This window comes from Taurulus bubalis (genome assembly GCF_910589615.1).
Source record: "Taurulus bubalis genome assembly, chromosome: 21".
NCBI lineage: Eukaryota > Metazoa > Chordata > Actinopteri > Perciformes > Cottidae > Taurulus > Taurulus bubalis.
The window spans coordinates 10,376,555-10,399,994 of NC_136609.1; the positions used below are offsets into that span (position 1 = coordinate 10,376,555).

General features: G+C 45.1%; 4 protein-coding genes across 5 annotated transcripts; 3 read left to right on the forward strand and 1 right to left on the reverse strand.

The window, feature by feature from the left end:
* Positions 1-687: 687 nt before the first annotated feature.
* On the forward strand, positions 688-5,027 carry LOC306752756 (inosine-uridine preferring nucleoside hydrolase-like). 2 transcript variants are annotated; one of them, XM_079236558.1, is made up of 9 exons: positions 688-709; positions 1,171-1,253; positions 1,545-1,727; positions 1,805-1,984; positions 3,621-3,732; positions 3,809-3,945; positions 4,042-4,119; positions 4,209-4,325; positions 4,411-5,027. In XM_079236558.1, exons 3-9 carry the CDS (start codon positions 1,545-1,547, stop codon positions 4,561-4,563), a joined length of 960 nt encoding a protein of 319 aa, XP_079092684.1. In that variant the 5' UTR covers positions 688-709; positions 1,171-1,253; the 3' UTR covers positions 4,564-5,027. The 2 variants fall into 2 exon arrangements, with proteins under 2 accessions (XP_079092684.1, XP_079092683.1); XM_079236557.1 differs by lacking the exons at positions 688-709; positions 1,171-1,253 and adding an exon at positions 1,352-1,455.
* Positions 5,028-9,698: 4,671 nt separating this feature from the next.
* On the forward strand, positions 9,699-13,559 carry LOC306752767 (nucleoside hydrolase-like; the record flags this gene model as incomplete). Its single annotated transcript, XM_079236572.1, has 7 exons — positions 9,699-9,878; positions 9,956-10,135; positions 12,259-12,370; positions 12,447-12,583; positions 12,680-12,757; positions 12,847-12,963; positions 13,049-13,559. 7 exons carry the CDS (start codon positions 9,699-9,701, stop codon positions 13,199-13,201), a joined length of 957 nt encoding a protein of 318 aa, XP_079092698.1. The 3' UTR covers positions 13,202-13,559.
* An 846-nt stretch (positions 13,560-14,405) lies between these two features.
* Positions 14,406-16,383, reverse strand: unc50 (unc-50 homolog (C. elegans); the record flags this gene model as incomplete). Its single annotated transcript, XM_079236573.1, has 5 exons — positions 14,406-14,550; positions 15,220-15,327; positions 15,688-15,827; positions 15,912-16,032; positions 16,116-16,383. The coding sequence occupies 5 exons, from the start codon at positions 16,381-16,383 to the stop codon at positions 14,414-14,416; spliced, it is 774 nt and encodes a 257-aa protein (XP_079092699.1). The 3' UTR covers positions 14,406-14,413.
* Positions 16,384-17,883: 1,500 nt separating this feature from the next.
* On the forward strand, positions 17,884-23,197 carry LOC306752699 (NADH-ubiquinone oxidoreductase 75 kDa subunit, mitochondrial-like). The gene is made up of 19 exons (XM_079236493.1): positions 17,884-17,955; positions 18,951-19,027; positions 19,161-19,252; positions 19,377-19,484; positions 19,634-19,710; positions 19,802-19,883; positions 20,032-20,162; positions 20,291-20,476; positions 20,585-20,719; positions 20,893-21,007; positions 21,139-21,284; positions 21,376-21,504; positions 21,626-21,755; positions 21,900-22,060; positions 22,172-22,326; positions 22,417-22,592; positions 22,678-22,812; positions 22,899-22,971; positions 23,061-23,197. The coding sequence occupies exons 2-19, from the start codon at positions 18,955-18,957 to the stop codon at positions 23,150-23,152; spliced, it is 2,196 nt and encodes a 731-aa protein (XP_079092619.1). The 5' UTR covers positions 17,884-17,955; positions 18,951-18,954; the 3' UTR covers positions 23,153-23,197.
* Positions 23,198-23,440: the final 243 nt, after the last annotated feature.

Below are 23,440 nucleotides of genomic sequence, written 5' to 3' on the forward strand. Positions count from 1 at the left end.
CTTTCACGAGGGATACTTTAGAGCAGGATCGGTCCTTCACGTCTCCGCCACAGACATCTGTACAGTTGGTGGTGACATGGGGTTGTGGAGAGCTATCCTCCTCCCCGCCATGCTCTGGAGCCGAGTCTGTGCCTTCAAGCCAGGGTGCAGGTCCAGGGTGAAGCGCTGTGTGGTGTTTTTCACTTTTACATTCATAACATCGAACATTAAATGTGCAGTTCCTTGCAATGTGTGATGATGAAGCACAGCATTTGAAACAGACGTTATTTTCTTTTATGAATGTCTTACGGTCTCCGATGGGCTTTTCTCTGAATGCACGGCATTTGCGTATAGGGTGAGGTTTTTTATGGATTGGACACAGTTTGTCACAGTCATCGAATTTCGTTGAGGGCTCCCTAGGATCAGAGATGGCTTTTGGAAATATCTCTGTTTTGTGAACAGAGACTTCTCGCTGTCTGTTTGGCTTCCAAGCTGTTTTTTTCTGTCCTGGGAGACATGTCTGAGTGAGAGACAAAGTTGAAACTTGGGTTATTTTTGACACTAGCTTCATGGCTAACAAAGTTTACAAAGCAGGCAAAGGGGGGCTATGAGAAGTGATATTGCTGCTTGTCGGATGCCCCAACTGACGCCCACTTTTCCTGCAGACCGAAGGGGAGCTTCTGTACAATTGGGTTGACGCCTCTCGCTGTATCGAGGAAAGAGAGGCCGGGTAGGTCTCCTTCAGCTTTGGCTGACTCTAGTTCCATTAAAAGATCACTCAACTTTGTTAGTTTGTAGTTGTTTCCACCTGTGCTTCATTACCTTCACTCTCCCCTTGTATTTAAACCCTGTTTGTCTTCTGCCCCAGTGTCTGATCGTACTGTGTGTTAGCCCGTATGTTACCTGTTTGTGCCACAGCCCTTTTAACCCTTTTGATCCTGTTTTTTGATTGCTTAATAAATCCCTTTACTTCGTCGGCGGTGTTTGGGTGCGAACTCCAATCACCTCCTGACAAATATTTGAGGAGGAGGGGACTAAACACTGTTGTACGACTCCCATCAGATCATACGTTAAACTTGATTTTCCAACCTATGCCTGCAGCGGCCCAGCCCAGATGCATGTCATGTGGTGTCCTGTTCTTTTTGAGAGTTACATAACCTGCCAACTTTTTTTCTTCTTTTGCTCTATAAGAAACAAAGAGCAGCAGCGAGACGTCTCCCTCCACAGCCGGCTTTAGAAAAGGAACACACTTGTTGCTGAAACCTTTCAGACCGGTAAGTTCATCTCTTTGTTCTCTGCACTCAATGGTTTGTTACCCTATTTATGAAGTCATTAATGAAGAGGATCAGGATTGTTTTTACCAGCAATGTGCACAGCTGGAGGGACGTTAACAGTGCGTCTGTAGCACAATGGTTGCAGCTGTGTGGGTGTGTTTACTGTCTGACACTCACACAGTGTGTGTGTGTACATATACAGGTATGTATACACTACAAAAACAAAGCTGTTTGTTCAGATTGCTTAAGAAAACCACCACGTCCTCCTTGTCCTCCTTCCATTCCTATAAGATGAAGAAGAAGAAGCTGATCCTCGATGTGGACACAGGGGTGGATGATGCTCAGGCCATCATGATGGCCCTCGCAGCCCCCAACGTGGAGATCCTGGCGATCACCTGCAGCCACGGTAACGCAACGCTGGACAACGTCTGCAAGAACACACTGCGTGTCCTAAAAACCTGCAACAGGCTGGATGTAAGAATGTGCCGCCTCACAGAGCCATATGACGTTAGGATGGCTTCGCCGCGTGTTAAACCCATCACCCTTCTCAGATCCCAGTGTACCGCGGCTGTTCAGAGCCAGTGCTGGGCCGTAAGCTCAACTCTGGAGATTTCCATGGGAAGGACGGGCTGGGCGACGCCCCAGATCCAGACGCCCCGGGCCTGGAGCTGCTGCAGAAGAGAAGAGCTGCAAAGGCCATAATTAAGATTGTCAACCAAAACCCTGGAGAGGTGGGGAGATGGTGGAGAAATATGTGACTGTTGTGTCAATACAGCACGTATATATTGTTTTATTATATATAGTGTGTGTTATTTATATATCAGGCCTGCAAACTCATGAGGGGTGAAAAAGGTGACACCAGCAGGGGGGGGGTAGCCTTAATTTCTAAGAACAAGAACAGACTGGCGAGTTTCACATGAAAGTTCTCTTTTTCTGGCCATTTTTTTTTTGAGATATAATCAAACCCACAAATGTGATTCTCCAGATACTCAACTAGCTCAAAGGAAGGCCAGTTGTAAAGCTTCTCTTACCAGCATAACTGTTTTAAGCTGTGCTAACATAACTGCTCAAGGGTTTTCTAATCCTCCATTAGTCTTCTATGCGATGAGCAAACACAATGTTCCATTAGAACACTGAGTGATAGTTGCTGGAAATGGGCCTCTATACACCTATGTAGATATTTCATTAAAAACCAGACGTTTCCACCTAGAATAGTCATTTACCACATTAACAATGTATAGTGTATTTCTGATTAATTTAACAGTGCTTTTCTTTAAAAAATAAGGACATTTCTAAGTGACCCAAAACTTTTGAACAGTAGTGTGTATGTGTGTGTGTATATATATATATATATATATATATATATATATATATATATATATATATATATATATATATATATATATATAATGTATGTTGTAGACGTAATACTTACAATATGCAATACTGCTATACTATACTGAATATTGTTTTGCTACTACTGCATTTCACTTCATAATATTACACTTATATGCCATAATATGTATAATGTACCAGCCTTTTTATTTTTATTTGACCATATTATGTCATACTGTTATACCACTTTACTTTGAGGAGATGTCACTGTTAGTCTCGGACACTGGAATAATGTTTCCACCAGGTAAACCTGAACATGCACACCTCTCTCTGTGTGACAGCGACTATAACCGCATAACTATATAGATTCTGATTAACTGGAGGATACACTTTTTCCTACACGTAGATCTTAACCGTTAAATATAAACAGGAGCCCGGCCACCCTACTGAGGAAACTCATTTCGGCCACTGTTTTTTAATTAAAATACAAGTTGGATAAAATCTCCACTTGTCCTCTCCTTCTATGTAGTGAGGTGTCGGTAGGTAGAACTGCAGTGCCGCTGACTCGCCGCTCTCCTGGCTGACGTCACACGCTGCCAAAAACTCTTCAGATCTACACGATTCACGTGGATGACATATTTTGATTTCAAAACGGCGATTTTTGGCGAAAGGTGACAAGTTTGCAGGTCTGATATATATAGTGTGTGTTACTTATGAACTTATTATATTTTGTATTACAAGTTTTCTGAAATTCTATGTCAAACTTTTGGTAAATTTAGGAGAAATCAGACACAAATAGACAAAGTAGGAATGTAAACACCTAAATATGTATTTTGTAAGTTTCCTTTTCAAAAGACAACACTCCCTCTTAGAATATTAAACCCAAATATAGATTGTTGTTGTAAAGGCTGATATTAAACATTCATATTCACATAATGGGATCCATAAACAGGAAGAAGGTGAAATAATGCACCAATCCCACAGCAGCTGGTACATGACACATGTTTTCCTTTCCCTTTATACTGCTTGCAGGTGACTCTGGTTGCCACGGCGCCCCTCACTAACCTGGCCGTCGCTGCACAACTGAACCCGTCCTTCTGCAAGAACCTGAAGGCGCTCTACATCATGGGAGGAAACTCTGAATGTAGGTCCTCTGGTGTTAACATCAACTGTTCGTATTTAACTTCAGATGCTGGAAATGATGGGAGATGTGTGTTCAGCCAGGGGTAACATCACTGTGTGTGGAGAGTTTAACTTCGTGGCTGACCCCGAGGCGGCCTTCATCGTGCTGGACCGCTACACCTGCCCCACCTACATCGCCACCTGGGAGTTCACTTGCAAGAACATCCTGCCCTGGGTGTGTAATTACCACAACGAACCACATAGATGAGTGACATCCTGGTTGTGGAAGCCAAAAGACAATGTGCTTGACTCACTTTCTGTCTCCCTCAAGTCTTTCTGCGACACTTGGCTGGCCCAGGACACAGAGAAGGCTCGCTTCATGGAGAAGATCTACAGTTACACCAGAAAGGTGCGGCGGTTGTTTCATTTAAAACTCACTGACAGAGCGTTCAGAGCAAAATGTCACTTTGTACGTCGCCTGTTTTGTCGTCACCTCAGATGGTCCAGACTGAGCGGTTCCAAAAGGAGCTGGTGTCCGGACCCGGGTTCAACAGCTGTGACACCTACGCTGTGGCTGCAGCCATCGATGACACTCTGGTGACGGAGAGTGTTGAGGTTAAAGCACCCGCTGGCACCCACAGGTTCAGTTTCTGCAGAAACAAAGACGTTTTCAGTCAACCGTCTTGTCTTCCTCCTCCAGGTTGCAGTGACAGTGGAGTTGGAGGGAGCCCACGCCCGAGGCATGATGGTCCTGGACTACATGGACCTGCTCAAGAAGAAGCACAAGGTCTTCATCATGAAGAGCATCGACCAGGAGAAGTTCAAACAACTGTTGATGAACGCACTGAAGTAGCATGACGTCTGCTACTTGTTCTATGCAGGGGCACAAAAACAATAAAAGGATTTGTTTAGTTGATATTTTCTTATAACGTTTGTATTCATTAGACGGGGACCGCCTGTTGACTCATTCATTATATTGTTGTGATGGACGACTTGGAATGAAGGTCGTCTCCAATATTTTTACTTCTCTTGTTGGTGACGGCCTCTATTGTATTCTAAGGACATTCATGGAGATACATTGTCTCATATCAGAGATGTTTTTTTCTATCCATTATTGATGGTGTAATTGGCTTTTTGATTGGTTGTTGCACCTTTAACTCGAGTATTTCATTCCTTTCCTTTTTTATAAACATGGCTGAAGCATCGGTGTCATTCTTTTCTTCTTCTTGGATTCACTATAGAAGCACCAAGTCCCTGCCTGGTCGCAAATAAAACATTGCCTTCAGATGCGAAACAGGAAATTCCCTCTCTGTCTTTATTTTTGCTTAAATGTGTGATTTTGCAGAGCAGTGTTGAAGAAGAAAGGAAATCTAATAGTTTGCTTAGTTGTCTGGCTTCAAGATTTTACCCACTGAAACATGAGACACAAGTGTCCTCAGAGAAATGGAAAATGCACAATAACCTAATTAATGTATGAATAAACAACTACTGAGTAAAATAAGACAATACGGTCAGGGTGCTGGGTTGGGTTTTATTTTGTAGTCCGTGTCTCTCGTGTCCACTGAATCAGTATCAGAAACCGTTTATTGCCAGGAATGTTTACACAAATGAGGAATTTTGCTAGGCGTAAGGTGCATACATTAGACGAGACAAACAACAATCAACAGTCAACGAAAACAACAGTGCAATGATCTTTAATTCAAGTATAAGATAAAGTGCTCAGACAAACAGATAACGTTAATGTAAGTGTATTTTAAAGTGACATGTGTGTTTAAGTTAAAAAGTGTATGTTAAGTGGCATGAGAGTGTAAATATGAAGTGTGCAGTGGAGTGACCTGTAAGAAGAAATAAAACAAAGAAAAATAATCTGAAAAATTGTTCTGGGGGTGACAGAATCAGTCAGTGGGGGACCCGGGCTCTGTTGATGAGCCTGACTGCTGACGGGAAAAAACTGTTGGTGTGGCGTGAGGTCTTGGTCCTGATGGACCTCAACCTCCTGCCAGAAGGAAGGGACTCAAACAGGTTGTGTCCAGGGTGAGAGGGGTCAGCTACGATCTTTCTAGCTCGCTTCAGAGACCTGGAAGCGAACAAGTCCTGGAGGGACGGCAAATTGCAGCCAATCACCCTCGCAGCAGAGCAAATGATGCGCTGCAGCCTGGCCTTGTCCTTGGCAGTGGCTGCAGCATGCCAGACGGAGATGGAGGAGCAGAGGATGGACTCAACGATGGCAGTGTAGAATTGCACCATTATTTTCTTTGGCAGGTTGAATTTCCTTAGCTGCCTCAGGAAGAACATCCTCTGCTGGGTCTTCTTTGTGATGGAGCTGATGTTCAGCTCCCACTTGAGGTCCTGGGAAATGATGGAGCCCAGGAAGCGGACGGACTCCACAGCGTCGACGGGGGAGTCACAGGATGAGAGGGGCGGTGGGGCTGCATTCTTTCTGAAATCCACAACCATCTCCACTGTCTTCAGAGCGTTGAGCTCCAGGTTGTTCTGGCTGCACCAGGTCTCCAGGTGGTCAGTCTCCCACCTGTAGGCGGACTCGTCCCCACCAGAGATGAGTCCAATGAGGGTGGTGTCATCCGCGAACTTCAGGAGCTTGACGGTCTGGTGACTGGAGGTGCAGCTGTTGGTGTACAGGGAGAAGAGCAGAGGGGAAAGAACGCAGCCTTGGGGGGGAACCGGTGCTGATGGTCCGAGAGCCTGAGATGTGCTTCCCCAGCAACGTGCTGCTTCCTGTCAGTCAGGAAGTCTGTGATGCACCTGCAGGTGGAGTCGGGCACGTGTAGCTGGGAGAACTTGTCCTGCAGCAGAGATGGGATGATGGTGTTGAAGGCAGAGCTGAAGTCCACAAACAGGATCCTGACGTCGGTTCCTGGGGAGTCCAGATGCTGGAGGATGTAGTGGAGAGCCAGATTGACAGCATCGTCTACAGACCTGTTGGCCCTGTAGGCGAACTGCAGGGGGTCCAGGAGTGGGTCAGTCAGGGTTTTGAGGTGGGACAGGACCAGGCGCTCAAAGGACTTCATGACCACAGAGGTCAGAGCGACGGGCCTGTAGTCATTGAGTCCTGTGATCCTGGGTTTCTTGGGGAAGGGGATGATGGTGGAGGCCTTGAAGCAGGCTGGTACGTGGCATGTCTCCAGGGAGGTGTTGAAGATCTCAGTGAACACCGGAGACAGCTGAACAGCACAGTGCTTCAGGGTGGAGTGGGAGACAGAGTCCGGGCCCGCTGCTTTGCGGGGGTTCTCTTTTTTGTGGTGTAGCAGTGGTCCAGAATGCTCTTCTCTCTAGTAGGGCATTTAATAAACTGTCTGTATTTAGGGAGTTCATGGCTGAGTTTACCTTTGTTAAAGCCCCCAAGGACAATAACTAAAGAGTCCGGGTATGTCCGCTCCACACACCATATCTGCTCGGCGAGTGTCCGCTGTGCATCCTGCGCGTTGGCCTGCGGCGCCATGTAAACACCGACCAGGATGAATGAAGCAAACTCACGTGGGGAGTGGAAAGGTTTGCAGTGGATGATGAGGGATTCCAGGTCCAGCGAACAGTACCGTAGACTCACTGTTACGTCGTTACACCAGCCGTTGTTGGAGTAGAAACAGATTCCTCCACCCTTCGTCTTGCCGGAGAGCTCCGTGTCGCGGTCCTCTCTGAACAGCTGGAAGCCAGCCAGCTGGAGCGCGGAGTCCGGTATCGATCCACTGAGCAAGGTCTCCGTGAAGCAAAGAAGTGTCCCCGCGCTTCCTGTTGTCTGCCTTGTCCCTGATTGTATATTCCGTTCGCCGATCCGCGTTCCAGACACCTCCCTCCTCGTGTGCCTTTCCCCTGTTTGATTGTGAAGTCCTGCCCTCATTGTTTCCACCTGTACCTCACTAACTTGACCCTCCCCTTGTATTTAAACCCTGTATGTCTTCTGCCCCAGTGTCTGATTGTACTGTGTGTTAGCTCATATGTTACCCGTTTGTGCCACAGCCCTTTTGACCCTTTTTGATCCTGTTTTTTGGTCGCTTAATAAAAAACTTTACATCGTCGTCGGCGTTTGGGTCCTAACTCCAACCACCTCCTGACAGAACAATCTGACCAACATGGACCCAGCCTTCGACCGATTTGCTAATCCTTTCGCTGGATCCTGCCTGGCTTATGGTGGTCCCCGCAGCCTTCAGAAGGGACGCCACAACCACTATATGGACTTAGAACCGGGCTCACGACAGGATAATCCTGCCAAATCAAGCTCAGCGGGTGAGACCCCGGTCCGCCTGTTTTTCTGTGGGCCTGATGGCAGTAGCCTGGGACACTATGACCACTATTTGGGCCTAGAACGAGACTCATGTTTTGAGCCACGCCAGGCTTATGGTGGTTCCTGTAGCCTCTGGGACAGGGTTCCCGCCTTCCCAGTCCCTGAGTCGGCGGCCTGAACGTTCGGCCCACGTTGTCATCTGGTTCCTGCTGCCGCCTCCGTGCAGCAGTCCATCCCGGTTCTAGTTGCTGCCCCAACGCTGCAGTCAACCTCTACTTCCTGTCTCCAGCCGGCGGTCCGGCCGATCCCGGCTCCACGTTGGCAGTCCGGCCGATCTCGGTTCCTCGTTGGCGATCCGGCCAATCCCGGCCCCCCGTGTCTTGTCGGTCGCCCGGGCGACTCCTGCAGTCGGCTCTCCATTAACACTCCGGCAGTCCCGGCTTCCGCCTTGGTGACGCTGCAAGTCCCGGCTTCCGCCTCGGTGCCGCTGCCAGTCCCAGCTTCCGCCTCACTTCCACCCAGTTCCGGCTGCCGCCTCCAGGCCGCAGTCGACCCCAGCTCCCAGTGTCCTGTCGGCGCCCAAGCCGATTCCAGCTCCCAGTGTCCTGTCGGCACCCAGGCCCACCCCAGCTCCCCTCAGCTCCCTGTGTCCTGTCGGCACCCCTGCCCACCCCAGCTCCCCGTGTCCTGTCGGCGCCCCGTCCGTCCCCTGTCCCTGCTGCCGCCTCTCAGCCGCAGCCGACACAAGGTCCCCCGCCGGCGCCGCGACCTGTTCCCGAGCCCGGTTCCCCCGAGCCCGGTCCCCAGTCTAGCTCCGAGTCCTGTTCCCCGTCTAGCTCCGAGTCCTGTGCCCCTTCAAGTTCCGAGTCCAGTTCCCCTATCCGGTTCCGAGTCCAGTTCCTCCCAAGGGACACAGCCCCCGGTACCCCCGAACACCCAGCTCCCCAGAAGCAACACAGCTTCCGGAGGGGACGCAGCCTCCGGAATCCCCGGAGCCCAGCAACCCGGAACCCCAGCAGTCTCCGGAGTCCCCGTCCCGCTGTCCAGAGCCCCAGCAGCCTCCCACTGGATTCCGTTTCCCGGAGGCACCGCCACCCCCTGGCTCTCTTGAGCGCAGCGCCCGGGCTTCTTGACCCGAGGACCGCGTCCGTCCACCTGGTGTGCCACAGCCTTTTTGATCCTGTTTTTTGATTGCTTAATAAATAACTTTACATCGTCGGCGGCGTTTGGGTCCTAAGTCCAACCACCTGCTGACAAATACTTTAGGAGGAGGAGACTAAACACTGTTGCCAACAGATCATGTTACGTCCCTTAAACTTGATTTTCTCAATGCTGGCCAACCTATGCCTGCAGTGGCCCAGCCCAGATGCATGTCATTTGTTCTTCTTCGAGTTCAGCAGCGAGACGTCTCCTTCCACAGCCAACTTTAGAAAAGGAACACACTTGTTGCAGAAACCTTTCAGACTGGTAAGTTAATCTCTTTGTTCTCTGCACTCAATGGTTTCTTACCCTATTTATGAAGTAATTAATGAAGAGGATCAAGATTGTTTTTACCAGCAATGTGCACAGCTGGTGAGAGCACAATGGTTGCAGCTGTGGGTGCGTCTACTGTCTGACTTGGTGTGACGCTCAAACAGTGTATATATATACATATACAGGTATATCCACTACAAAAACAAGGCTTTGTTGAGAGTGCTGAGGACAACCACCACGTCCTCCTTGTCCTTCTTCCATTTCTTTAAGATAAGATGATGAAGAAGCTGATCCTTGACGTGGACACAGGGGTGGATGATGCTCAGGCCATCATGATGGCCCTCGCAGCCCCCAACGTGGAGATCCTGGGGATCACCTGTAGCCACGGTAACACATCGCTGGACAATGCCTGCAAGAACACACTGCGTGTCCTAAAAGTCTGCAACAGGCTGGATGTAAGAATGTGCCGCCTCACAGAGCCATATGATGTTAGGATGGCTTCGCCGCGTGTTAAACATGTCACCCTCCTCAGATCCCGGTGTACCGCGGCTGTCCAGGGCCAGTGCTGGGCCGTAAAATCGACGCTGGAGATTTCTACGGGAAGGACGGGCTGGGCGACGCCCCAGATCCAGACGCCCCGGGCCTGGAGCTGCTGCAGAAGAGAAGAGCTGCAAAGGCCATAATTAAGATCGTCAATGAAAACCCTGGAGAGGTGGGGAGATGGTGGAGAACTATGTTAATGTTGTGTCAATGCAGCACGCACAGAGGAGTCAAGTAACAAAGTACTAATACTTCGTTACTTTACTTAAGTAGACATTTTGGGTATCTATACTTTACTGGAGTATTTATTTTTCAGATGACTTTTTACTTCTACTCCTTACATTTTCACGCAAATATCTGTACTTTCTACTCCCTACATTTTAAAAATAGCCTTGTTACTATTTCATTTTGATTTGTTTTAAAGGCAACTAGTTATCATGTCTTCCGCTCCATGAAACGCATGTCAATGCTCAGTAGTACACATATGGTACTTAACGTTCTGCCGTCCCACGGGTGTCCTTTACTAGACATTCTAGTTTCACTGTACCCCCTATTTATAGTTCTATTTATAGTTCGGTATGAGTTTGGTCCGAGTGCCATATGTTTCTGAAAACCTACGATTCTTGTGATTCCAGCTGTGTAATCCGTTTCAAGATCAGGCCACCACAGCAGCTACAAACAAGACTTTGGTCAGACAACAACAAACAAATGACAGCAAAATCCAGCCAACTCACCGATGACGCCGCATATTGATTCATAAATCCATAACATGCCAACAACAACGCCGTTGTTATGTCGTAATGGTCCAATAAAACAAAATCCCATAAAAGCTTTAGTCCAAAACACGTGATTACATCCATAAATATCCACCAACTGGCATTGCATCATTTCATATCAGCTGGAAGATATGAAAGAATAACATTTTGTTTTTAGAAAAAGCAAGTTTGCATAAGGGCACAGCTACAAACTCGGTATCAAGCATGAAAATGTATTTATACTTCATTTTCTCTGTATCAGCAATACTGGTAGTAAATATGAATAGTACCTCTATAAGTTTGCAAGACTATAAGCCTTTTTAATAGGTATATAGTATATACATCGTGAATATTTTCAGTCTCAAAATGGAAAAATGCCTAGACATTTCATTAGAAAAACATGTGTAAAATATTCATTTTCTGTGATATTGTTATCTGCTTTTTACTTAGACTAGAAAACGCTTCAGGCTATGGTCCCATTGTGTTTTCCAGCCCATAAGTCCCATTTATAGTCATCTACAGGCATCTATTTACAAAGAAATGTTCAGGCAGAAATATATACCTTATACTTTAGTGTGTTCAAACTCATACAACTCAGTGTCAGCAGCACTTAAAGTGATTCTGACTATTGAGGGAAAAAAGCTTCAGATTGTTACCTTTCAAAAGAGACCAAGACCATGCATTTACTCCAAATAGTTCAAGTACAGCTTGCAATTTACTTTGGGTATACCTGGATAGGCGTTTTTCGTCAAATTTGACAGGAAAGCTAAGAGGTTAATGTATTTGCATTGTAATAAAATGTGATCATTTTCAATGGGCATATATGCAGCTGAAACGGGGAGCCTAGTGCATGCCACATTTTTCAACAAAACATTTAAAACATTATAGTCATTATGGCCTTTAGAAAAAATATTGTTTTGGGGGGAGTTGGGGTAGTGCACTATAGGCCCCTGAGACACGGCTTAAGAGTTTGTCCATAATGGGGAAAAAAATACTTTTACTTTTATACTTTTAAGTAGTTTTGAAACCAGTACTTTTACACTTTTACTTAAGTAAAAAGCTTGAGTTGATACTTCAACTTTTACAGAAGTATTTTTAAACCCTAGTATCTATACTTCCACTTGAGTAATGAATGTGAATACTTTTGACACCTCTGAGCACACATATTGTTTTATATATATATATATATATTGTGTATTATTTATGAACTTATTATATTTTGTATTACAAGTTTTCTGAAATTCTATGTCTAACCTTTGGTAAATTTAGGAGAAATCAGACACAAATAGACAAAGTAGAAATGTAAACACCTAAATATGTATTTTGGAAGTTTTCTTTTTCACCAGTCTAAAAGACAACACTCCTTCTTAGAATATTAAACCCAAATATAGATTGTTGTTGTAAAGGCTGATATTAAACATTCATATTCACATAATGGGATCCATAAACAGGAAGATGGTGAAATAATGCACCAATCCCGTACTGACTACAGCAGCTGGTACATGACATATGTTTTCCTTTCCCTTTATACTGCTTGCAGGTGACTCTGGTTGCCATGGCGCCCCTCACTAACCTGGCCGTCGCTGCACAACTGAACCCGTCCTTCTGCAAGAACCTGAAGGCGCTCTACATCATGGGAGGAAACACTGAATGTAGGTCCTCTGGTGTTAACATCAACTGTTCGTATTTAACTTCAGATGCTGGAAATGATGGGAGATGTGTGTTCAGCCAGGGGTAACATCACTGTGTGTGGAGAGTTTAACTTCGTGGCTGACCCCGAGGCGGCCTTCATCGTGCTGGACCGCTACACCTGCCCCACCTACATCGCCACCTGGGAGTTCACTTGCAAGAACATCCTGCCCTGGGTGTGTAATTACCACAACGAACCACATAGTTGAGTGACATCCTGGTTGTGGAAGCAAAAAGACGATGTGCTTGACTCACTTTCTGTCTCCCTCAAGTCTTTCTGCGACGCTTGGCTGGCCCAGGACACAGAGAAGGCTCGCTTCATGGAGAAGATCTACAGTTACACCAGAAAGGTTCGGCGGTTGTTTCATTTAAAACTCACTGACAGAGCGTTCAGAGCAAAATGTCACTTTGTTCGTCGCCTGTTTTGTCGTCACCTCAGATGGTCCAGACTGAGCGGTTCCAAAAGGAGCTGGTGTCCGGACCCGGGTTCAACAGCTGTGACTCCTACGCTGTGGCTGCAGCCATTGATGACACTCTGGTGACGGAGAGTGTTGAGGTTAAAGCACCCGCTGGCACCCACAGGTTCAGTTTCTGCAGAAACAAAGACGTTTTCAGTCAACCGTCTTGTCTTCCTCCTCCAGGTTGCAGTGACAGTGGAGTTGGAGGGAGCCCACGCCCGAGGCATGATGGTCCTGGACTACATGGACCTGCTCAAGAAGAAGCACAAGGTCTTCATCATGAAGAGCATCGACCAGGAGAAGTTCAAACAACTGTTGATGAACGCACTGAAGTAGCATGACGTCTGCTACTTGTTCTATGCAGGGGCACAAAAACAATAAAAGGAGCTGAAGACTGCATTTGTTTATTTGATGTTTTCTTAAAACGTTTATTCATTAGACGGGGACCGCCTGTTGACTCATTCATTATATTGTTGGAATGGTCGTCTCCAATATTTTTACTTCTCTTGTTGGTGACGGCCTCTATTGTATTCTAAGGAACTATATGGAGATACATTGTCTCATATCAGGGATGTTTTTTTAATCCATTATTGATGGTGTAATTGGCTTTTTGATTGGTTGTTGCAGCCTTTAACTAGAGTTTGACAAAATATGTTTATTCATATTCTAAATAGCTTTGAATTCTTCTGGTTAATCAACTGCTTATAAACTATGTATGAATTACTGGTTCTTTCTTCAAACATTAAATAAGATGATACTTACTGTGTTTACAATCTCAACCATTTACTTATTAATTTAAAACATGTAATGGAAAATTATTGCTGATGTTTTGTATACAGTTAATAAAAAGACAAAGGATCATAACATAAATCTAATGACAAAAGGTTATTACATTCATGTTTTAACAAAAGGTTTTTTTAAGCTATGATGCTGCACCACATCAGCACAGTAACATAAACATCAATGTCTTCTCTGAGGCATTTCTTCCTCCAGAAAGTAAAACGGAGTCAACCTAAGTTAATAAAACCTTTTATTGAAAGTGCTTTGGAATGTACACTTTAAGAAAAAACAAAGGGGGAAAAAAAAGTGTCCATCCCATGTTCCTCCTCATCTCTTCAATAAACAGGATTATTGTTCAGTCTTTTTAAGAAAAGTCAAAGAAACAAAGCAAATTTGTCTTTTTTCAGAAACAGTCCTCTTTGTATATATTACAACCTGCCAGAATATTTACAAATCATACAAAAGGAACCACAATAAAAGCTGTATCTCCCGTTTCCGCAACTACAGTCCAAACACATCACTGTTCACCGACTTCGGAGCTCAACATAAGAGCCAAACAGAAAATGAACAGAGTCGATTGAGAGTCGAGCGACAGTCAACCAGCTCAGCGTCAAACAGCCCAGCGTCCCAGTTCACGGAGAGTCCTTCCGACCAGATGTTAACTAACAGAAGCTGGAAATTGATTCTTGACACCTAGATGTGAGTTGGAAGCAGATTTTTGAGTCGGCCTGGAGCCGACTAGTGTCCAGTTTCAGAGGCAAGCTGGTCCTACTGGACTCTGTACTTGTAAAACCAGCAGAGGCCCTGAGTGAAGTTCCAGCCCAGAGAGACGGAGAGGACGTAAACGAGTCCGAGCAAAGCGAAGGGGTAGAGCAGCACCACGGTGTTCTTCAGGAAGGGGAGAGCTGTGAGGAAAACACGAGACGAGTACTTTAGCCTCCGCTTTGAGCCGACATAACAGATCTATAAAGTCACGCTGAAATACATACTACATTCCTACTCCTTTATGGGAAACAGTGTGTTAAATGGTGACTGCTGCTTTAACCCTATATGGAAATAAACACTCCAACCAATAAAATGTCTTAACCCTCCCAGACCAAACATCCACATGAACAATCCCTCTTTCTTTAACGTCCTCCAACTTCCTGCTTCCGTAATGTCAATGATGAAAGGCAGTAAATCACAGGCACACTTAAATTGTGCTGTTTTATAATCATCAATTAATCCACCAAATACTTGTCTCTATTAATTGATCAATTTGTATCTATAAAATGTCTGAGAATAAAAAGAAATGGCCATCACAACTTCCTAAAACCCAAGTTGAGGTCTTCAAATCATTCAATCAACAGTGTAAACCCTCCCAACAGAGAAGCTGCAACTTGCTTTGGTAATTTTGCTTAAAAAAGGTCTGAAACAAAACAAAAGTCTGAACAAATAAGTTCTTGTTAAGGACAGAACACAATAAAACCAGAAGTTATCAATCAGACGCGATCTGAACGGTCTTTTCCGTGTAATATTGGTACTTTTTCGCGAAGATTCCATACAATCTGTATTTAAATATGAATGGGACTTACCGTTGTAACCTAAGAACGTGATGTAGAGATAATAACTAATGGCGATCAGCCACATAGTGTTCCCAAAAAAGTAGCCCACGAACCAGTCTGAGTTTATTATCACAACATCTGAAACACACAAAACAAACTGTAAGTGTGGTGACAAGGGTCAATATTCATCACATCAGTTGCTGTTTCTATTTTGCAATAGAAAAAATGTCTATCAAATTTACACGCAAACAGAATTTTCTATGTACATACGTGTCATTTAATTGGATTAACTATTATGTCTTCATAAATATTATAAATTGTTAACTATTGAGCAAAATCAAACAAAAATAAGTAGAATAGTGGCCTTGAGACTTGTTAATCTTCATTTAACACGTAAAACACACATTTAACCGTATTAAAGCCCATGTCATGCTTTGGATTGGATGATGTAATCTCAGACACGCTGAGATAACTCACAAAAAGCCTCAAGCTACTCACGGTTGATGAAGAAGAGCTGCAGGAAATGCAGGATGACGAGAAGCGGGTAGAAGGCATTGAGGTGAACATCAAATGCGTAGCCCCACTCCACATCAAAGTTTCTGCTGGGTTGTTTTAACAGGTACTTGTTGCTGATGACCCTGAACAAGACAGAATAAATAATATTTCAGATGCAGTCGGGGGTCTATCTTAGAGTTCAATTGCCAGGCAAACCCCCTACTCACCACATGAGGGTTGATATGAGAAGACCAACTCCGATACAGTCAACAATGACCACCCACAGCAGCAGCTTCAGAGTCTCCACGACTCCCATGTCCAGCACCAGACCAAAGCCTATTGTTGACACTGCAGAGGAATAGAGGGAGCGTTTAGTCGTCATGGCACAGTGACAACATCCAGATCCAACACTTCCTAGATTGCAGACCCACCACATAGCCAGATGCTGAGCAGGAGCAGGAACGCCGGGTCGTCCCTGGCCCACTGGTCCTTGGTCTGTTTCCTGTAGTGGAAGTTGCGGTAGACTCTCTGCGGTGACGTGAACAAGTAAAGCATTTGCCACACGGCAAAGTCAAAGTCCATCTGTCTGAAGTGGAGCAGCCGTCGCAGGTACTTGTAGCGCTTGAAGCCCGCCGTGTGACGGGCAGTGTCGCTAGAACCGAGGGCGCCATTACTGTTTGGTGCGGTGGTCGGCAACATGGTGCTGAGTATCACATGAAAAAAAGAGGGACGTGAGAAGGGAAGGTGAAGGATAAGAAAGACGTGCTGCACACATCCTGAGGAGGTTCAACACTTTCAGCAGGTTCAAATGCAGATAAACCAATACAACTAAACGGTTATTATGCAACTTTTTGTGGTTAAAACACTCAATTTTATAACCTGATGCATCACTCTCATATTGAGTCTTGTGTAAAGCTTCCAGTTTACAGCAGATGGGTTGTCATGGACTCAGTGACAAATATGAAACCACAGTAACTGTAATTTCATCATTAAGGACAGCAAGGTAGCATTACATTGTAAAGCTTTACATGCAGTTTATTCAAACTTAAAAGCATATAAAATGTTATGTCTGGTGTATTAGGGCTATAAGGAGCATTAGGATTAAGGGTTTATAGGAAAAAGTACAGCTTCTATAATGCCACTCTATGAGGCACTTTACTAAATGAATAATAAACACAAAGTAAAGATAATACCACCTTGCTGAGCTGACATGATGCTCATAAACAGACAGGTTTACAAAAATATACTATTGCATTACACATTTATATAATATATCATATAGATGTGTTGACTATATCCTATTGCATGCTGTCACTGAACAAACTGCTTTAAAAAATAAAGCAAATATAATAATGACAACACAGAAACAGAGGGTGCTATTGCAAACATATGCTACATATAATCTAAGTTACATTAAAAACTTCAACGTTATACATATGTCCTATCCTTAATAAAACAAATGCACCGTTTATGTACTGCGCAGTATCTTTTGTACCCAGAACAAGCACCGACACATTAATGTTGTGTTGGTTGACGCTGTGTTTGCTAGCAGACAATGTTAGCTTGTTGCTAACTAGTTTAATAAGATGGGCAGGCCTGGTCACTTTAATTTGTAAAATACTTGGTAAACGACACGGTAACTTGGTGGTTTTATCTAAACACCTAAACTTATTTACTCTGAATTATATTCACCTGTGTTTGCTGTACTCCTTAGGAGGAGAAAGCCCCAACTCTTGCTCGTTTATGTAGCTGTTTGTAGACGCTTCCTGAACTGTCGCTAACATGAACACGTAGATACTTCCGGTATCCACCGGTGCACCATGGGACATGTAGTCTAAATGAGAGGATCTCCTTCAGTACAAAATAAAATATAAAAAAGAGGATCTCGTTCAGTGATGTAAGACTAAACATGGTATGAACTAATAAACCATAATTGAAGTGAAAGAACGAAAGAAAGAAAGAAAGAAAGAAAGAGAGAAAATAAATAATTAATGAATTAATTATGTAGTTATGTATCAGTCCAAAAATGTGAGAGAGCATGTTTCTCTACTGCATGCTATATTAGATACACAGACTGTATTTAAGAAGATTAGATATGGTTAGCTACATATTTTGAGAACGTGAAGATGTTACTTTTATTGTGAAATTCTAGACCTCAGTCCGAGCGGAAGTAGGACAACATGCTACTTCCGCTAACTACGACATAGCTATTTGACTGGTAGCACAGTTCAGATCACCGCTGTTCTGGTCCAGAAGGCCAAATAGCGAAAGGTAAGACTCATAATAACTTTATGCACTCATGAACGTTGACCTCTATTTGGTATTTAATTGCAGAACCAAAGGACATGAATGTGTTTGACCTCGTTACCCGCTGTAACCCTCTTACAACACTGCAATGCCCGTGTCCTTGAGTGGCACTCTGAGCTAGCGCTGTTAGCCTGGAGACAAGGAGTCCTGTCCACATTGCTGATAAATCGTATATATAATGGTGCCTGCCAAGTGTCATGGTGACATGTTCCCAAAGGTCTTCTTTACGTCTCTGTGCATTATCTCCTTGAAACGTTTCCAACATGTTTTAGTGACAACATCATGTGTTGTTGTTGACAATGACAGCTATTAGGTTAGCTAACGTTTTCTGTTTGGACTCTGATTCAACTTGAAATTCATTTTTGAGACTAGCAGTCTGAAAAATATGAACTCAATTGAAAGGGCACAATATACATTTTTGGAAATTGGGGCAGGATTATATATATTTTTTCTTAAAATTCAAGACTACAACCCAGAATATATGAAAACATAACATCACATTCAACAAATTTTGGATTGAAAAGCAGAATAATTATCACATTTAACAGTAAATATATTAGTTCTAAACCTGTAGCTACAACTTGCATGAAATCTGAGCAGTATAAGATTTAATAACATCATTTATTTCCCTGATGAAGGATTGGGTTTTCTAATTTTGCATATTGCTAATCTTTTGGGGAATTTTACAACCTCTTAATTAAAACATAGTTATTTTGTTGAAACATAAAACCTCTTTAAATAGTGCACGACCAAAAGAATGTAGAAAACAATGTTTTCTTACTTATCAACAAACAGACACTGGCATCTTCAACGCACTCTTACTACTTGAACTGAAACCAGTTGTCTATTTTAGTGGATCAACAGAAATTGAATCTGCAAGAATATAAATAATCGATTACTCATATCAGGAGAAAGTTACCCCATGTGTTGACTGCTTTCTTTCTGGTTTCCACTCTCAGAGTCATGTTGCGACTGCCAAACGTCGGCCGGGCTTTAGCCGGAGCTGCCAAGAGCAGCCTGGCTCCCTCCAACACTGGTACGTTTTGTGTGTTCGTATAGAAACACATTGTGTCACTTTTAGGAAAACAGACTACATCATTAGATTGATTTTATTTGTCAGGTTCCATTTAATCTAAAACACATTTTGACCTTTGTGTTTCCACTTGCAGTGCGTACTTCAGTGCGTGCTGCCAGCAACATGGTGGAGGTGTTTATAGACGGGAAGCCACTGGAGGTGGCGCCTGGTACTACTGTTCTGCAGGTAAGAAACATACAAACAAAGACAAAGATGGATCTGAGTCTGTTTTGTATATTGGGTTCTTCTTTGCAAATTCAATCTTTTAAGAATTTCCCGCTTCATCTGGACTGTTTCTTTTCCCCATCAGGCCTGTGAGAAGGCAGGAATGCAGATCCCCAGGTTCTGCTACCACGAGCGGCTCTCAGTGGCGGGAAATTGCCGCATGTGTCTGGTGGAGATTGAGAAAGTTCCAAAGGTAACCAAGTGCATCTGGTTGGTCAATAGGCAGATTACTTTAGTAGCCATTTGGCTGTTAAACATAAGACTAGACTTCTTTGCACAGAAATAGTTGTGAATGCTTGCAGTACTGTCTAACTGATGTTCACGTGTGTGTGCGCTCCTCAGCCGGTAGCAGCCTGTGCCATGCCCGTCATGAAGGGCTGGAACATCCTCACCAACTCAGAGAAGACACGCAAGGCCAGGTACACATTAAAATGTTCACATATGATTCAAACTAAGAACATAAACTCTTGAATGAACTTTCTTGATGAACATGTTTCTGTGTGTCATCAGAGAGGGAGTGATGGAGTTCCTGTTGGCCAACCACCCGTTGGACTGTCCCATTTGTGACCAGGGAGGAGAGTGTGACTTACAGGTAACTGTGGACATATATATATATATATATATATATATATATATATATATATATATATATATATATATATATATATCTCTATCATTAACACCTTGGTTTAGGTTACTATTTTCTTCTGTGCTAACACACCTGCCTGCTGCGTTCTCAGGATCAGTCCATGCAGTTTGGTTCAGACCGCAGTCGTTTCACAGAAGGGAAGAGAGCAGTGGAGGACAAGAACATCGGGCCGCTCATCAAAACCATCATGACCCGCTGCATCCAGTGCACACGCTGCGTCCGGTAAGTGCATCACAGACATCCACCAGGAATAGTATGATAAGCACATTGGCCGCTACTGTCCCTTTAAGTGGTGTCATATGAGATCCTCTAACATTCGTTCATGGATTCCTGTTTTTTTTTCTTCCCAGTTTTGCCAGTGAGATCGCAGGTGTTGAAGACCTGGGAACAACGGGAAGAGGAAACAACCTGCAGATCGGGACGTACGTGGAGAAGATGTTCATGTCCGAGCTGTCGGGCAACGTTATCGATGTCTGTCCCGTCGGAGCGCTCACCTCCAAACCCTACGCTTTCACCGCACGACCATGGGAGACCAGGTAGGACGGGATTTGATGCTATCGGACAGTTGCGGTTTCTTACGTTTACAGTTCATTCAGTCCAGTCGTCCTGGTTTCTTTAACTTCATCTTATGCTGCTCTTTGCAGGAAAACCGAGTCGATTGATGTGCTGGATGCTGTGGGCAGTAACATCCTGGTGAGCACAAGAGGAGGGGAGGTGATGAGGGTGATGCCCAGGCTGAACGAAGACGTCAACGAAGAATGGATCTCTGACAAGACCAGGTAAAGGAATGGCCAAAAAACATATATATATATATATATATATATATATATATATATATATATATATATATATATATATATATATATATATATATATATATATATATATGAAACATCAGACCTGTTGGGAGCTTGGTCAAGGAAAAAGGAAATCCACAAATGTGTCTCCTCAGGTTTGCATATGATGGTTTGAAGAGACAGAGGTTGACCCAACCAATGGTGAAGAACGATTCCGGTCAGCTGACCCCGACCACCTGGGAGGACGCTCTTTCTCGTGTTGCTGGAGCAGTAAGTGTTGTTTTCTTCTATATTGAATCTGCCTGTTTGTTCCTTTCGTCGACAGGAGACGGGTGATATTTATGCCTTTTTTTTGTTGTTCATATTTGAGTCTGTATGAGATATCTTTGTCATCTGTGTAGCTGCAGAGCGTGCAGGGCAGTGAGGTGGCGGTCATCGCCGGAGGGTTGGCCGACGCCGAAGCTCTGGTGTCCCTCAAAGACCTCCTCAACAGACTCGACTCGGAAAACCTCTGCACCGAGGAGGTCTTCCCCATGTCGGGGGCCGGGTAAGACTTCGTGGTTCGGAGTTAAAAGTATGTGGAGTTCCCGTAATCTCTCTCTAGTCGTGCAGCAGACAACTCCCTTCTCTCCCTGCAGCACCGACCTGCGCTCCAACTACCTGTTGAACTCTCGCATCGTCGGCATCGAGGACTGCGACCTGCTGCTGCTCGTGGGAACCAACCCGCGCTACGAAGCCCCGCTGTTTAACGCCCGCATCCGCAAGAGGTGAAGCTCTTATTGGTTCATTTCTCCTCCGGGAAACAGTTTGTCGCTGGTCTTTGCTTTTACTGGATGGAAAGTCAAAGTGATGTAATCGATGTGTCTTTCTCTGTTCCTGCTCTGTCAGTTGGCTCCACAATGAGCTGCGTGTTGCCATGGTGGGTCACAATGTTGATCTGAGTTTCTCCTACGACCACCTGGGAGAGGAGACTTCGGTGCTGAAGGAGCTGGCGGACGGCACACACCCCTTCTGCCAGGTAACCGACTCATACGCAATCTGACTCGGAGAACGTCCAGAGGGAGCTTTGATGCTGATTTATGAAAGTTTTTTTTTTTTTTTTTTTCGATGAATTTCTGGCAACTTTCACTTGAAATGTTCTTCTCCCCTCCTCTGCCTCCAGGTCTTGTCCACCGCTAAGCGTCCGGTCGTGGTCGTGGGTAGCAGCGCTCTGCAGAGAGAAGACGGAGCCGCCATTTTGAGCACCGTCTCCGCCATCGCTCAGAACGCCAGAACCAGCAGTGGCGTGGAAGAGGGGTGGAAAGTCCTCAACGTCCTGCACAGGTACAACTTGGCAACCCTCAGAGGAGTGGACTCATTTTAAGCTTTATTTCTTCTGCAGATTAGTAGAGGATTCCTGCTCATTCTTTTATGTGTGTGTGTGTGTGTGAGCAGAGTGGCCAGTCAGGTGGCTGCGTTGGACCTGGGCTACAAGGCCGGAGTGGACGCCATCCGGGCAAATCCTCCCAAAGTGCTGTTCCTGCTGGGAGCTGACGCCGGCTGCATCACCAGAGCCGACCTGGCCAAAGACAGCCTCATCATCTACCAGGGTACACGCACCGCAAAGCAAACACACGATCCATGGTCACCATGAGGGCGTGAACATATTAAAAGATCATTTCTTCAACCCCATCCTCCAGGTCATCATGGTGACGTCGGGGCGACAATGGCAGACATCATCCTTCCCAGTGCTGCATACACGGAGAAAAACGCCACGTACGTCAACACTGAAGGCAGGAGCCAACACACACGGGTGGCCGTCACCGCTCCGGGGATGGCCAGAGAGGACTGGAAGATCATCAGGGCCGTATCTGAAGTAAGCAGGGAGTCACTCGCAGGGCACGTACACGTGTAGCCACGAGGCGCGGACATCGAATGTGACGTCGTTGTCGTGTTTGCAGCTGGCCGGCGTGACGCTGCCCTACGACTCTCTGGAGGAGGTCCGATCCAGACTCGCCGAGGTTTCTCCCAATCTGGTCCGCTACGACGACGTAGAGGAGGCAAACTACTTCAAGCAGGCCAACGAACTTGCCCAGGTACACGCACAAACATCCATAGAGTCACTCTCGCTGTCATGCAGAGGAAAGAATACTGAATCGATCCATCAATTGGTTGTTCGCAGGCGGTGAGCCAGGACCTCGCAGCAGCCCCTCTGGTGCCACCTCAGCTAACGGCGAAGGACTTCTACATGACAGGTACGTGTTTCCTTTCAAACGGGACAAACGTAGAAATACATAGAAGTGAAATGTAACCCTCTCATACCCCCGTCCCTTTCTTCGCCCAGACTCGATCAGCCGGGCCTCCCAGACGATGGCCAAATGCGTCAAAGCCGTAACAGAAGGAGCCGCCGCCGTCGACGAGCCGTCGGTTTGCTGAACGGCCACCGAGCTTCACATCCAGAACAACTCTCTCTCTCTCTCTCTCTCTCTCTCTCTCTCTCTCTCTCTCTCTCTCTCTCTCTCTCTCTCTCTCTCTCTCTCCCCCCCAAACCCTGTTCAACACACACTGCTCTAACAAACTCAGTGTGTTGCTCATTAATTTAAAGTTGTCCTTGATGCTTGTACCATACAGTTCATTCGTTTTCACTCCTGTGAAGCAGCTTTGTTGAAAAAACACGTATTCAAAAGATTGTATGAAATATGAATAAAATCTTACAAATGTCTT